The following is a 14924-nucleotide window of genomic DNA, read 5'->3' as shown; positions in this document are numbered from 1 at the left end:
CCTGGTAGATATTTTCCACTTTTGATGAATGGGACAACAGAGGCTGTTTAGATTATTAATTCACAATTCAGCATCAAAATATTTATATGTAACTGTCTTTCACAGCCAATGCCCATGGGGCCACCACAGTCACTAAAACAAACAGTGTATGTGACATCAAGATACACTATCAGCATGGCATCCAATTTTAGACAATTTTTTTTAACTTCTGAGCCCTGGAGAAAAAAAATCCTCACACATCAAAAAGTAAGACTAGGACAATGTCTGTGATATAAATAACATTGATTATCAATTTACAGTGGTGTATATAAAAATTGTCTATGTTGGCTGAGTTTTAACAGCATATAAAGAAGAAATAAATGTTTTTCAATATTACAAGCATGTATTTACTACTGTTTACATAAATTATCCAAAGGCATGTATCTCCTTCGTCCCTTTTCCTCATTTCATTATCCCTCTTTCTGCTTTTTCCATTCATCCTACCTTTGGCAGTACTGGCCTTCATATCCGGGTGGGCAGGCAGTACACCGGTAGTCACTAGGTCCTTCAGCAATGCAAGTAGGGCTAAAACTAAAACAAAAGTAAATAAAGGATTTTTTTCTACTCTCTTGCATTATTTCACTTTGGTCAGCAGTGCAGAAAGGCCCAAGAAGTTCCACTCTTAATGTAAATGGCAGCATTTTCTTACCTGTTTATAAAAACCTGTGAGAGGTCTCTCCTCTCTATTAATATTTTTGTGAATGCCTTGCTGTGACACTTGCACAGTTTGGACAAGGGCTCTAAGGGCTATATCCAAGGGGATGGAATTGGCAATGCCCACACTGTAGGCTTGTGTGATTGAATGATGTTGTCACTCACAGTGAGCACTGGGAAGGATGTGAAACAAAAGATTTAGAAACTGAGCTAATGAACACTCAGCCTTTCCAGTCTGATTTCAACTTATTTGAATGAAATGAGATAAGCTGAGAAGAGTTTACTAGAAGCTAAGACATCAAGAGGGAAAAGAAACCAAAGTCATAGCCGTGTGCAATCTTCCAAAAAGGCAGCATCAAATGATCTTCTCAAAGAGGCATGAGAAAAGCCCAGTCTACAGAGGAAAAAAAAAAAAAAACCAGCCTAAAAACTACCTTCTTCATGATCAAGGAGAGGTCTTCTTTTAATCACTGAAGACACCAGATTATCTTTCCTAAGTCAGTTTACTACTGACTGTAGAGTGTACCTGTGGGCACTGTGCAAAGTAGCACTTAGTTGGAATGTTAGTGTATTAAGCACCTGCACAGGCAGTTAAAACAAACAGAAAGGGCAGATCAGGCAAAAGAACAGAAGTAAATATTGAGATGATGCAAAACCATGAAACTGTTTCAGCTCTTTGTGGAAGAAGAACTAGAAAAGCACAGAGGGGGCTAGTGGTGAGCCCAGGGCTCCTTCTTGGTACAGTGCAGTGAGCATCCTCATCTAACTTGCTTATAATGCATTAAATCAATAGTGCTTGAACAAGTATATAAAATTATGCCTTTGCAAAAAATATAAACAAATTGATTTATTACTCACAAACTCATTATCCAACACATTTTCAACTCCATAAAAATAGATCCATACTAAGAAAAATTCATTCTCTGTTCTTTTTTTTTTCCCAGCTCATCATGTTTGAAGCTGACTGCTGATTGTATAGCAGTATAAACACAGTATTTAGAACTTTAGTGGAGTTTTATACAATTTCATAAATAAAAATAATTGCACTGTACAATTTACAAGTACCATCATATCAGTCATGACATAGCAAACTAATGAGATAGCTCATTAGCTATCTGTATTTCATCTAGATTATGATTACTTGACTACCATAAAATAGCTGCAGGTGGACTATTTCCTTAATAGCATCCTGAAGAGCTTCAACTGATCTGCAGAAGATACAAATCTAAGATCTGATGTTGCCATCCTATTGCAAAGGTTTCGTACCTTCTCAGTGATATCTCATGGGCAGCTCCTCACATCACTGATTCCTTCTTCTCCTCCTCTGCACAGCCAACAAACTCCATCTCACATCTCCACCAGCCAACCTGCTCTTTTACAATACCACTCTTAATTGGATCCAGCTGTGGCCTGTTAAGGGCACCTTTGTTCTTAATGCTTGATAATTAGCACAGCTGTAACTCCTTAGGGGTGAGATTACCTTCACCACTATCTCTATTCTCCTACCTTCTATCTATCCACAGTTTGATACTCTAATTTTCCATCTAATACTCTAGCTTTACGGAATGAATCTATGTCACTAAATCTATATCCATCTGAAAGTCAGGTATTTAGTCTAAACCAGATGTTCAGGCAGCCTCTATCAGCACTGGAAAATGGACATGCACAGACTTATACAGACATTTGAAACATCTCCTTCCCTGCTCTCTCTCCAGTGGTGTTTTCCTTTAGGTTCAACAGGAGTGAGATGTACAGTTGTCAGTCTATATTTACTATACAGGTACCAAAGTTGTTGATGGCTGTGGATTACAGAAATAGAAATCCCTTCCATGATGTCTAGAGACAGCTGAGTTAAGCTCTATAAAACACAAGCAGTTTTGTTCCTGGACATGCTCAGATCTGACCCTTTTCTCAATAGCATGGAGAAATTGGATGACTAAAGACCAGGTGTTATTCTCTTATCTCCAGTGGAGGTATATGAAACCAGAGAGTGTCATGATTACTTTCATGTAAGCAAGATACAAAGGGCTGTGACAACACCCACAGCCATGCAGGCTATGTGACTAAAGCACTTTGCTTGCTCTCCCTCAGGCAGCTCAGCAATTTGAGCATGCACCTAGGACACCTAAAGGGAGCTTTTAAAAAAAAGACAGAAGGAATGGTTTCAAACGAATGGAGGGGAAACTGCAGATTAGATGTTAGGAGGAAATGCTTTACTCAGAGAGTGGTGAGACACTGGAACAGACTGCCCAATGAAGTGGCAAACGCCCCAATCCGTTGAAGTCTTCATGGCCAGGTGGGATGGGGCTTTGAGAAACCTGGTCTAGTGGAAGGTGCCCTTCCCTATGGCAGGAGAGCTGGAGTTAAGGATTTTTAAGGTCTCTTCCAGCCCAAACCATTCTATGATTCTGTGATACACACACTACCCACAGTCCACACATTTCTCACCTGTAGAGCGCTTCAGCAGCACCCACTTCCTGAGTTTATGTTAGGTTTTAGATAAGGTATCGAAACGATCTCGGGAACACAGTGTGGAGAATATGTCTAAATTCTTGTAGCAATGTGCCATAAACACAAGGTGAAGAGCCCTGCTCATTTTCTGATCTGATACATGTATTTCTAGGCAACCAAAGGCTCCTAAGCCCCAGAGGAAGACAGGATGAAGTATTTGCAGCCCTTCATACTGCCAGTTAGTAACATAAAAAAGTTTTTTTCAATATTTGCTGATTTGCAAAAACGAGAAGCTTGGCTGATCTTGTTCTTTGCAACTTGTATGTCCTTTTCTGATACTAATAGACAGAGCACATAATCAAGTTGTAACAGAAAACACTCATGAGATGGGCAAACCTCAGAAAAAAACTTGTAGTTAAGAATGCATTATAACTTCTGAGAAAAATGATACTTCTTTAAATACCTGAGATTTGGAAGTATTTTTAAAAACTCATGCTGTGGATATGTTTTTAAAGATTATGATGTCTTTATCTAATAATGTTTGAAAAAGGACTTTCAGCTAAACCCAAGACCAAAACAAAATGATAAAAAATGAAGTAAACAGAAAAAGAAACCCCATAAATTCTCAAATATACTGGCTGAAATCCTCACTAAAACATCTTAAAGGCCAGACAAAGCACAGAAAAATGTTTTTTACGGAACACTTCCAGCTTTTCAAAAGCACAATCATGAAACACAAACCTGTTCATTGCACTACTACAGTATGATGCCAAATATCATTAAGAGCTTCTTAGCAAAACAACAAACAAATCTCAAGTGCTAAAATATCATCTGTTGGGAACACATGCAGAAGCATCGTGGAAAGGCTCATTAGCATAAAGCAACCAGTAAAATTTATGTTGCAATAACTATAATGCTTTTAAATTATTCTATATTTCACAAATTGCCTAAAACTCATGTAACATTAAATAAGGAATCAATAAATTCTATAGTGGAGCAAGAAAGGCACTGTAACACATTATACCAACATAATATATAAGAATTTTTGCAGCTCCCTCGTGGCTACATTGTACTTGGGTTCTGCTCTAGCTCCATTTATGAGAATACCTTTAAACACACACTCATTATCTTGAGTACTGTATTTTCTAGCACTTATTAATTTATTCATCACAAATTAGCAAGGGAGCAATTTCTGACTTTTAAAGGAAGATCAATTAGCAAAAGTAGATAAGAAGTTTTTATTATAGCTTCCATGAAGCAATTCTCCTGTAGCCAGCCGTCTGAAAAAGGACACAGGGAGCCCAGGAAAAAACTCTGGTTTGGTGGAAAGGCAACTCTGCACCATGAGTTTGCTGACTTACTTGTTACTAGGAATGGATAGGGGACAAGCACAAGGCTGGCAGTCATCCGGAGAGCCTTGGACAATGCCGTAAAATCCTGGAGCACACCTCTCACAGTGGTGACCAGCGGTATTGTGCTGGCAGTCCTGCCGAGGAAGGAGACAGAATGAGAGCTGCATTCGGTAATTACATGAAAGCAGACAACATTCTGTTCCCAGCTTTAGCGATTCAAACCCACTTCAATACATAATTTCCCTGATATGATTCTCAGTGGGAATGCTTGCTTTAAGCTTCTATCAGATTCCTGCTGAGCAATATATGGGCTTAAAAGGAGAAAGAATACAGGTCTGTTGCTACCCTGATGTATCCTACAGAATTTCTTATCCCATTCGTCCTTTCTCTCCTCGTTTGTTTCATCCATGGGAGAAGGAGCAATAATTAAAATTCAGTCTTATTGTTCCAGGTCATGTGTATTACTGCCTGTAAGAGCAGAATTGTGTTTACTGTATGACACATGGTACACTGTTTCTTTGTTTTGCAAGTGTCTAGTTTTTCTTGTTACACAAATAGTAATTCAGGGGTGAGAAAGCTGCATAATCTGAACTCTAGAGAACCAGAACAGAAAACTTCAAAAGTTTGCTTTTATGACTCTCCCTGAACTTTGATACTTAAGCTATTTAGGCAAAATCATATTAAAATATTGTCTTCTGTTTTTTTGGATTAGTAGCACAACTCAGGAACAACATTAGGATTAACTTGGTGCAAAGGTTTAGAAGTGCAATACCTGACAAACTGATGTTTCAGAGTCACACATAGTGCTGTGTCCATGACACTGACATACAGCACAGGTGCCTAAGGACTGAGCAGGTGTCTTTCCCGCAGGTTGAGATGGAAGCCTATAAAATCCTGGAGAGCACGACTGCAATAAAAAAGATGCAGAAGAAAACAGATCATTACAGAGTGGACTGTGTGTGGGGAGCACTGCAAGCTTATCTTTCCAATCACCAGTTTTTGCAAGTTGTGAAAAGACTCTGACAGGCTTCCAGCTGTGTTACAAACAATACACAGTACTTTACAGATAACAAGAGCCAGCCCTAATTGGAAACATGGCTGAAAAATCCCTGGAGCACTCTACTTGCATCAAGCTTTTACACTACAGCTTGAGAGCTCTTTCATTCAGATGCAGAATACCTTTCCTGTTCTCACTGTGCATCAAGCATCATTCCTTTCACTACTTAAGAAAAGACTTTGTTTTTGCAATAATTTTTTACGTGGACTGTGGAGAGCAAGCATGATCATTCTGTTTCCTTCATCCCTGCTATGTTTTTCAGGTTCGACAAGCTAGTATCTGCCTACACACTACCTGATGGATAACAAGCAAAAGCCGAATCATAAACAAGAAAATGGCAGCATGGCTGCATTATTTATAGCTATATAATTTAAGAATTCAAAATGTTAAAGGTTTTCCATGTCTTGAGCCTATCAGCCCCAAACCAAGTTTATCCATCACTAAGTCTCCTCTACTGCAGCTCGGCAATAAAATTCCAAGAATAACTCAAAAATTGCTAACAAAGCTGACACATGCAAAATGAAACACTTGATCTTTATTTCAGGATTATTACACAGTTCTGTGGAAGCCCTAACGCAGCTCTCAGAAAACACACAGCTATGGCAGCATAAAAACACAAACAGGAGCATTCTGACAGTTGAGACCATTAGGGGCAAGTGCCTACTTGTCCCACGTATAAATCCCACCACCTAGTGGTGCCAGGAGCCTGTGAAAGCCGGCTGATGAGGTCATTTCCCACTGACGACCACAATTTCTGCTTTTCAGAAATGAGTGGCACACTTTTCACATAGCAATAAAATGGATGCAAAATAAACCAGAAGAGAATCTGGAGTAGGTAATTGTTGTGACCAAAAGTAGGATTCTTTAGTGAAGCACTAGCTGACATGCTAGATTTATTCATATACCACCACTCTGACAGTTTTGTAATCATTGCTAAAACCTCCAGGAGTCTAAGTTATGGAAAAAGTATAAAAACAATTATTTTTTTTAGAATCACAAAGAAATTAATTTTAACTCATTTCTGCTTTCCCCTTCTATTTTGACTTAGACCACATTAAGTTCCCTGAAGCATAGAAACAGTCTATCCTCTTTTTCATGGTTTGTGAAGAATTCTAACCTAGATAAATAATCTCAAATGAAAGTAGTTCTGTTTCATATCCTTTTTTCCTCTCCCTTTCTATCCCCACAAATGCACTTGTTCAAACAAGGTACAAAACACATATTTACAAGTTCTGAATGATTTCAGAATCAAATTATAAACACATGGTGCATCCTCAAATACAACTAATATCTGGGGATTTTTTCTGATATGCCATTGACAGTCTTACCACCTATTTTGATCGAAGCATTTCTGAGATGAAATAAAACACAGAGAAAAGATAAAACAGACTATATTTTTAATTGCTAGTTTGGAAGCTTTTCAGAAGCAGCCATTAGGAAAATTCTTACCACTGCTTCTGCAGCCTAAAACTAGAAGTGGAAAAAAAAGGAAGAAAAAAAGCGGGGCGGGGGGTTGGAAATACACATTTCACTTCTAGTTAAACTGCTGTGCATATACTTTTCACAATGTTATTATATGGATAAAGCATGGCACAGACACATACACCCTACTAATGCCTGCTTAAAAAATGCTAGGGTGTCAGATATTTTTTTCCCTGCTAAAATTAAATAAACCTTCACAGAATGCACCGTAACCTTCACTGAGCACACTAAAAATAAACTAAGTTATAAATATGTGAAGATGTGAAGATCACACAATTAAGAAGGAAGTATGAGGGTTGCAAGTGAGACATTTATTGAGCCCCGGATGGGTGTGAATTGAAAAAGTTCTAATTAGATTATATTTTTTCTTCAAAAATCCAATTTGCTACAGTAATTAAAAAAAAAATCTGTACTTCTAAGCAAATGTTGGAGTCCATTAATTTCTCATGTGTTTACACAAGTTCCGGTGTATTCTCTTATTGAAATATTGTGCAAAGAAAATTACTTCATTCACTTTTTTTTCCACACTTTTCCTATGAACTTACTGTTTCTGTTGACTTATTTGCTGCATAACACAATCATGTATAACATCCAAAGGGATCAGAGTTGTCACAGATAACAAGGTATCCTTCTCTTCCCTTTCTTCAATTTTCCTCCCATTGCTAGCTTGGGGCAAACCCTTATAAGATCCCACTTAGGATGTTTGAGCCATTTGCAAAATACTCAAGGTGTTGTTGCCTGCTACCTCCACCTAACAATTGCAAACAGTGAATTTAGAATTGCTGTGCTGAAGAAAAATGAAAACATGGTATTCTGCACACAGAAAGATTGGCAATCTCATCATCAAGAGCACGGATGGTCAGAAATATTAACTTACATTCTGCAGCCAAATTTCTCTGGTACCTATCATGAAATCCATTTTACAAAAGCATATACAAGTCAGCTGATTCGCTAGAACACTTGGGTACTTTTGAAATATGCCATCTTCAGCATGAAATTTTAAGTAAAAAATAGATACAGTGCATGCATAAGGAGCACCCCGGTCATTTAGTTGACCAACACTTTTCTCCTGGTGTCCAGTGAGTTAGTATTTTACTATTACAAGAGTATTATACCCTTGTCTGTTCAAAAAAGCTTGATCTGTTAGTACCAGTCACACAATTCAGCCTCAGTGATGCTGTCCCATTAAAGCTCACTTTCCTGTATTCTAAGTATTTGAGTCATTGCCATGACTTCAGTGGCATATTTGCCTACAGCAATAAAAAAAAAGAGCTGAAATTCCCTGTGAGAGAAATACCTGTGAGAGGAAATAAGTGATTAAATTAAGGGAGAGTTGCTGCCAGTTAAATTAATTCACACCCAATTACTATTCACACCTTGCCAATGAATGGACCAGAGAAAGTACAAAGACTCTTCCTGGGAGTTAGGTTAGTACTGTACCTCACAGGACAGACCAGAATAACCCAATGGGCAGTCACATTTCTCTATCAAGTAAGCCTGAGGAGCCATCCCAGACACAGGGCCATCTTCAGCAACTTCCAAAGAGATCTCAGAAATCCTGGAAAAAAGGACCAAACACCTCCAATGAGATCAGTCAAGCACTCACTCAAACCCCGTCAGCTGGCACAGGAGGAAACAGTCTCATTTGGCTGTTCATAGAATTCTTGATTTACAGCAGACATACAACACTGGTTTTTTGCATCTCCCAAGAAACTCCAAAGTTAACACCACCTCTGGTCTCATCTTCTAGTTGTAGGCAACAGCATAACTAACTAAATCTCCAGCTTGATTCTATCTCTTTAATCTCTTTTCAGCCAAACTAGCAGAAGTTAACATGCAAAAATTCATATTTGTTTCTTCATGTGGAGGGACTCATTAAGTAATTGATGACGCTCGGGGGTATGGCAGTAAAATTGTCCTCTTAATGAGCTTTTAATGAGGCAACTATTTAAAAAATAAAATAAAATCTATCCTAATAATATTATTGCCTCCCAACCACTCCTGGTCTTTCCAGCATGAATGCTGACCTGCTAAATAGGGTGAGTAAATCATGGACAAAGACAACAAATATAAAATCTAATGAAATACACTTAATCCTAGTGTATCAGAATGCTGTACTTTAAGCTTAGTTCTTTATTTTGGGGATTTGTTAGTTTGCTTAAATGAATGCTATGGTCTGGAGCACCTATTGCCTCAGAGAAACAAAATGTGCAGAATAGTGTAAATTTTAAAGCTTCAAATATAATGCTAACCTAAGCTAAAATGCAAAGATTGCCTGACTAAGTAGCCGAATAAATGTCAATAATGTGGGCAGAGTCTATTCAGTAAGTGTCCGAGCACAGTGCTAAGGGAGAGGAGCTCGCAGAGTTGCTCACTTCTCCTGCTCACAGCCTCTTCAACTTTTCCCAGATCTTGATTCCTGAGGGACTGAGTGGTGCTGTTCTGCTCATTGGCAAATAGGCACCAATGTCAGGATGAATGGAGGAAGAGCCACCACTGAACGAGATGAGAGTTTTGTGACTGAGCTCACATGGCCAGGCCTGCACAACTTGATTACTTTGTGTCAATATAAAAATCCCCAATGCAATCTAGTGACTTAAACCCGATGCTCTCTTCTTACAACCTGAAAAAAGGGGTTCAGTCCAACAGGGAAACTGAACAAAAAAAAAAACCACCAAAAAAACCAAGCAACAAAGCCAGGTCAAAACAGAAGACTGAAAATAAAGAGGGCAAAATCATTCAGATCTGATATGTCAATGTAAAGTTACATTAAAATCTGTTTACATTTAATGGGAAAAGAAAATTAAATCTGCCTCTCCATCACCCTCAAAAGTGAGGGCACAGTTGAAAAACTGTTTGCTGTCATAAAGCTGTATTTAGATAACAACACACTCTAGGGTGACAAAAGCTACCTATTGTTTGTGTGAAAATGTTACTTGAGGAAGGTCAGGCTTGGCTGACTTTTGGAAACTGTCTATTAGGCAGCAGCCAAACAACTGCTACCTGATCACTGTTGGGAATATTGAAATAATTTGCAGTGAAATTGAAAGCATACTTCAATTCACGAAATTTATTATCACAGCCCTGTTGCAAAACAAAATCTAATAAAAGCAATGTTTCCATTTAGAGTGTTGAATGTGAAAATGAGGGCAACAAAATGAACAATATAGGAGAAAAATGTTTGGGTTGGGATTCTGAACAGAAACCTCTAAATCACTAATAATGCTACAGCTTGGAAGCAGAAACAACATTAGCATTGCTACTAAACTGTTTAGCTAATAGAGTGCTAACACTAGAATGAAACTATTTTTATGTTCCCAATTGCTGCTGCTACTTTGACTTTATTTTGAAGTGTTTTCCTGTAGTTTATCATTACCTGCAGCTTTTAAACTTTGCAATTGAAATTAAAGCACTACTAAAACCCAAAAAAATTGTTAAAATACTTCATTTATATCTTTTCCTCCTCCCATCCACAGATTCTTTAGCTTTATACATCTTTTTCTACTAGGCACAGTCAAGTGGAAAGAGAAGCTTTACAAGGTTTGAAAGTACAACACATGCTATTTATACACGTTTTATTGTCAATTCAAACATATGCTTAAATTTGAGTACAAATATTGTTCTTTAGTGGGTCTCAGCTTATTTTTAATAAAAGCCTTCAAGTCTTATGCAAGGTAATATTCCACTAACCTTTAAAAACATTTTTGGGGATTTATATTTTGGTCTTATGCAAAATTTCCACTGAAATAATTCAAAGTGCTAACTTGAAAAAAAAAATGTATCCCTGCTATATTCTACCTAAAGTCTCAGATACCATGTGATAAATGTTTACTTTGTAGCTAGACAGATCATAAAAATCCATTGTAACATAACCTCCTCCAAAATCAAATACAGAATTATATGCAAGGTTATGACTTCACATGAAGAGTAACCAGAAAGACCAGAGGAACTGTTTGCTAAGCTCTGCTGTCACAAAATGTCACATTCTGAAATGCCATGCTGTAAAAATATATTCTGGTTCTTTAAGTGACACCTTGCAAACCTGCCTTGGAGCTGAAAAGTCCTCCCTGCTGTGACTGCCTCATGACTGGGCAGCCTTGATAAAGTGCTGGTGCAGTGCAGGCCTAGCGCAGTCACAGGAGTCACACACACCTCAGAACATCAGCTTTGCTCTCACAACTTTCCTTTTGGTGCTCCAGCTGAGATAGTACTCAGTTTTTGCTTCCACAGCTGAGCTAAGATCTGTACTGTTCAGAGGGAAGGGAGAAACATGAATATGCTTCTCATATCTTCCACATTGCATTGGGGTTACCTTCATAACTCTTTTCCTGGGAATCCCCTTGCTTGTAATACAATATCCTAAATGGACTATGCCAAAAATAAATTAAACCAATGTTAAACACTTATGGCATCTGTTACTAATATTTAGCATCTAGCCAGTGCAAGCTACATGAATACTTTTCTGTAAATTATATACTTTAAAGAGAAGCAATAGCAGCAACAATGACAATGTTTTCTGTGGCACAGTGCTGTTAAGTCCCACGGCATCTGCCCCTACTATTTACACTCAAACTCCAAAGGCAAGGCTCTTAAAGATCTATTTATACCTCAGAGACCTAGAAATAATTTTAGCTTTTCATTTCTATGACAAAATCATAGAAAGGACTTCTGGAGACCTTTGGAGTTTATCTCTGATTATTCCCATCCCCTTGCCAATAAATTTTGATTGCAAGCGATATTGTGTATTAATTATTAAAAGCTTTGTGCAATAGTCTATGCAAGCTATTCTAGAACATCTCTACCCCCAGCATTTTATCTTTCATGTCTAATGTGGATTTTTCCTGCTGATGTTTAAATTCATGTTTGTTTTTGATTTACCCACCATGGCAACAGAGAACTCATTCTTTCCTTTTTTGCTGTGACAACACTTTAAGCATCTTAAAGCAATTTCTACTTTCTAAATATATCTAGTTCTTTATGTCTTCTTTCACATGTCATATTTTCTAGCCTTTCATGATGGTCACTGATATCCTCTGAGCACTTTAATAACTATTTTTTTGAATTCCATTAACCAGAACTTCACACTTAGGCTTTACTAGTGTTTACTAGGGTGGAAGTAAAAGAGGTTGTTTTTTTCACTTTGCAGGCCATATCTATTTATACATGCAGATAGAGAATTAGCATTTCTCAACAAGAATATTGTTACTGAATCATGTTCACCTGGTGATATGCTGTAAACAACAGACTCCTTTTTGAAGAATAGATAACTAAGCAGTTGTTCCTTGTTTGTTCAATTGACTGCTACTTTCTGTATAAATCTTACAGCTGACCTTTAGATTGCAGAGATTTTTGTACTGTTCCTATCATGTTGCTGCCTGATGTCCACTTCAAATTTAGTGTTAATTTCCTTGCGTAACTGATTCATTAATCGATTGAATAGAAGACGTTGAATCTGACCCTAATATATTTAATTTCCCACTTTCAGGAGAAAATTCCCTCATGTGCTAACATCTATATTTAATTATAGCATCATGCTTTCATAAAGTGGACCTTTATTCAAAAAATACACTAGGTTTGTTTTAGAGTGTGTGTACCCACATGTGTTTTCTGTTCTAGGATCCTAAAAATAAAGATTCTACTTGCCTAGTGTGATTTAAATCTTCTAGTGCATAAAACTTCCCTCTTCTGTGTCTTCCACTATGCCAAACACAAATTCCAAATGGCTCTTTCTTCTCAGCAATGGCTTATAGGTGGTATCAGAAATACAAATTCTGTTGGGAGTACCTGGGAGGCCTATGAGATTACCTGATTACTACATCATTTCGGATCACTGCATGAAAGAGTTACCTGCTCTGCCTCATGATATTGCCATGAGTCGCCTTGATAAGAATGTAATGAACATCATACAACACGTTCATGAAGTCTTCCCGGGATACAGTTCTACTTGGTCTTGAGTCATCTCCATAATGTTTCCAGGTGAAATCTCCCTGAGACATCGTCCTGTTGAGACCTGGGTTACCATGGTAATATTCCCAGGGTCCAGGGTTTCTGCCTCTTTGGTCATCACCATAATATTCCCACTCATGCTGAAAGACAGAAACCCAAAAGACAGATTATTAATGATATTCAAAATACTCATGTCCTTAAGTTTTGTGCTAAAAAAGCAGATGGAAATGTTACCTCTGTCATCTCTATCTCATGCCTTGTCAGCTGGCCAATCAGAGGGGCAGCCATATGCCGGACAATAATTCTCGTATTTGTGGGAGGCCCACCTCTTATGATGACTTGTGGGGAGTAAGTAGTAAAACCTGTCTCTTCTCGTGCTTCAAAGTAGATGGCATATTTCAGTTTCCCTCCATAAGCGGTCAGCTAGCAAAGCACAAAAAGAAATCTCATTTTCAGTTAGCTAGAAATAAATTCCTGGGAAGGAGCTAGATGTGCTCTGCACCTATGCGCAGCCTGATGAATGCATACGTGGTAGAAAATAGCAATATGTACTTGTGGAACTATCTAGGGACAAGGGCTGTGTTCAAAAATACTCATCCACAATTTGTTATTATACTACACTAAAACCAGTATGTTATCTATTTCCTCGAATGTGCCTTGGTGATCCACCAAACTAAGAAATATCAAAAGCGCAAAATAAATTGTCACAGAGGTGCATAACAACATCCAAAAGGACGGTTCTTTCAATCATTTTCTCCCATGTAATCTACAAATACCACACATTTTTTGCTTAAAAATGATAAAAACCAGAAAATTGCAAGTGTTATATTAAATTTGTGTAGCTTAATTATTCAAATAGCATTTTTATGAGAGCATTTATCCTGTGGAAAACCAGAACATAGATATTTACAGATATTAACATGTAAAATATAGTTTGTGTTACTTTGTGAATTTCCATAATAACAGAGCAAATAATTTTTAATAATGGAATAGCATCTACTTTCTTTTGAAGTACCTTCTACTGTGTGAAGACATGCTTACTGGGAAGGAAAAAAGGCACTGTAAAATAATAAAATAAGACTAAAAGAAGAAAAAAAAAAAGGCATATCAGTATTCAGTGGAGTTTTTGGTTTACCTTTCGTCCCTCAAACTGCTCTGGAAGTCTCCAGTAAACAGGTTCTGACCGAAGATCCTGCATCACCTGTTCTATATTTGCTACTATTTCAGGAGGCTGGAATGCAATCCCTGAAAGAGTGCTACGCTGAAGCTTTTCATCCACCAGTGGCAGAATCATTTGCTCCGGCTTCAAGGTCACCTATGCATATTTGAAAAAATTGAGAAGAAAATGAACTCTGGTTTTTCCCCATGAAGTGTTAGTCTTTAAATTCTAGCTCTTTAAAAAATTACTTCTAGGTAATTTCATTTCACATCATGAGCAATTTGTCACAAAGCAGTATTGCCACTCCTTCAGGTATGAACAGTGCTAATAATGACTTTCCCCTTGAGCCTTCTGCACCTTGTCCTCATGTTAACAAAGAATGTAGCAGCACTGGTTAAAATACTTTAATCAGCAAGTGATTCCATGAATTTTATTGAAGTGATTTTCATAGTGCTATTTTAGTCCCAGGCCTCTTTTGTTCAGATTGTGAGAAATGTTACCTTACAAAGAAGCACTTTCTCACCACTTATAGATCACTGGAGCTGTAAAACACAGTGTCCAATGCCTTGATACCTCTATGCAATATTCAACTAAATGTTCTCCAGGCAATTTGCAGAAAGTGAGGCTTCAGTGAAGGTTTCTATAACTCTAAATTCAGCTTTACTAAAAAAATACAAGGATGCCACTTATGTGCTTGTAATTTTCTTGGACTGGTTGACAAAGTTTCATTAGCATTATACTGAAATAATTATTATGATCAAAAACTGTAGTACAAGTCTTAGTA

At 37.6% G+C, this 14924-nt stretch overlaps 1 protein-coding gene across 4 annotated transcripts in view; it reads right to left on the bottom strand.

The window, feature by feature from the left end:
- LAMA2 (laminin subunit alpha 2) overlaps window positions 1-14924 on the bottom strand; it is a 340056-nt gene that overhangs the window by 89949 nt on the left and 235183 nt on the right. For all 4 annotated transcript variants that reach the window (XM_064413130.1, XM_064413127.1, XM_064413128.1 and 1 more), the window contains exons 25-31: window positions 14117-14296; window positions 13216-13404; window positions 12883-13121; window positions 8476-8593; window positions 5269-5403; window positions 4506-4630; window positions 484-570 (exon numbers count right to left, since the gene is read on the bottom strand). In XM_064413130.1, coding sequence (XP_064269200.1) covers window positions 484-570; window positions 4506-4630; window positions 5269-5403; window positions 8476-8593; window positions 12883-13121; window positions 13216-13404; window positions 14117-14296 — 1073 coding nt within the window. The remainder of the gene's footprint in view (window positions 1-483; window positions 571-4505; window positions 4631-5268; window positions 5404-8475; window positions 8594-12882; window positions 13122-13215; window positions 13405-14116; window positions 14297-14924) is intronic.

This window comes from Passer domesticus, chromosome 3, assembly GCF_036417665.1.
Source record: "Passer domesticus isolate bPasDom1 chromosome 3, bPasDom1.hap1, whole genome shotgun sequence".
NCBI classification, from domain to species: domain Eukaryota; kingdom Metazoa; phylum Chordata; class Aves; order Passeriformes; family Passeridae; genus Passer; species Passer domesticus.
Note: the sequence above shows the minus strand (reverse complement) of the source record. Positions and strands in the feature narration are given on the sequence as shown.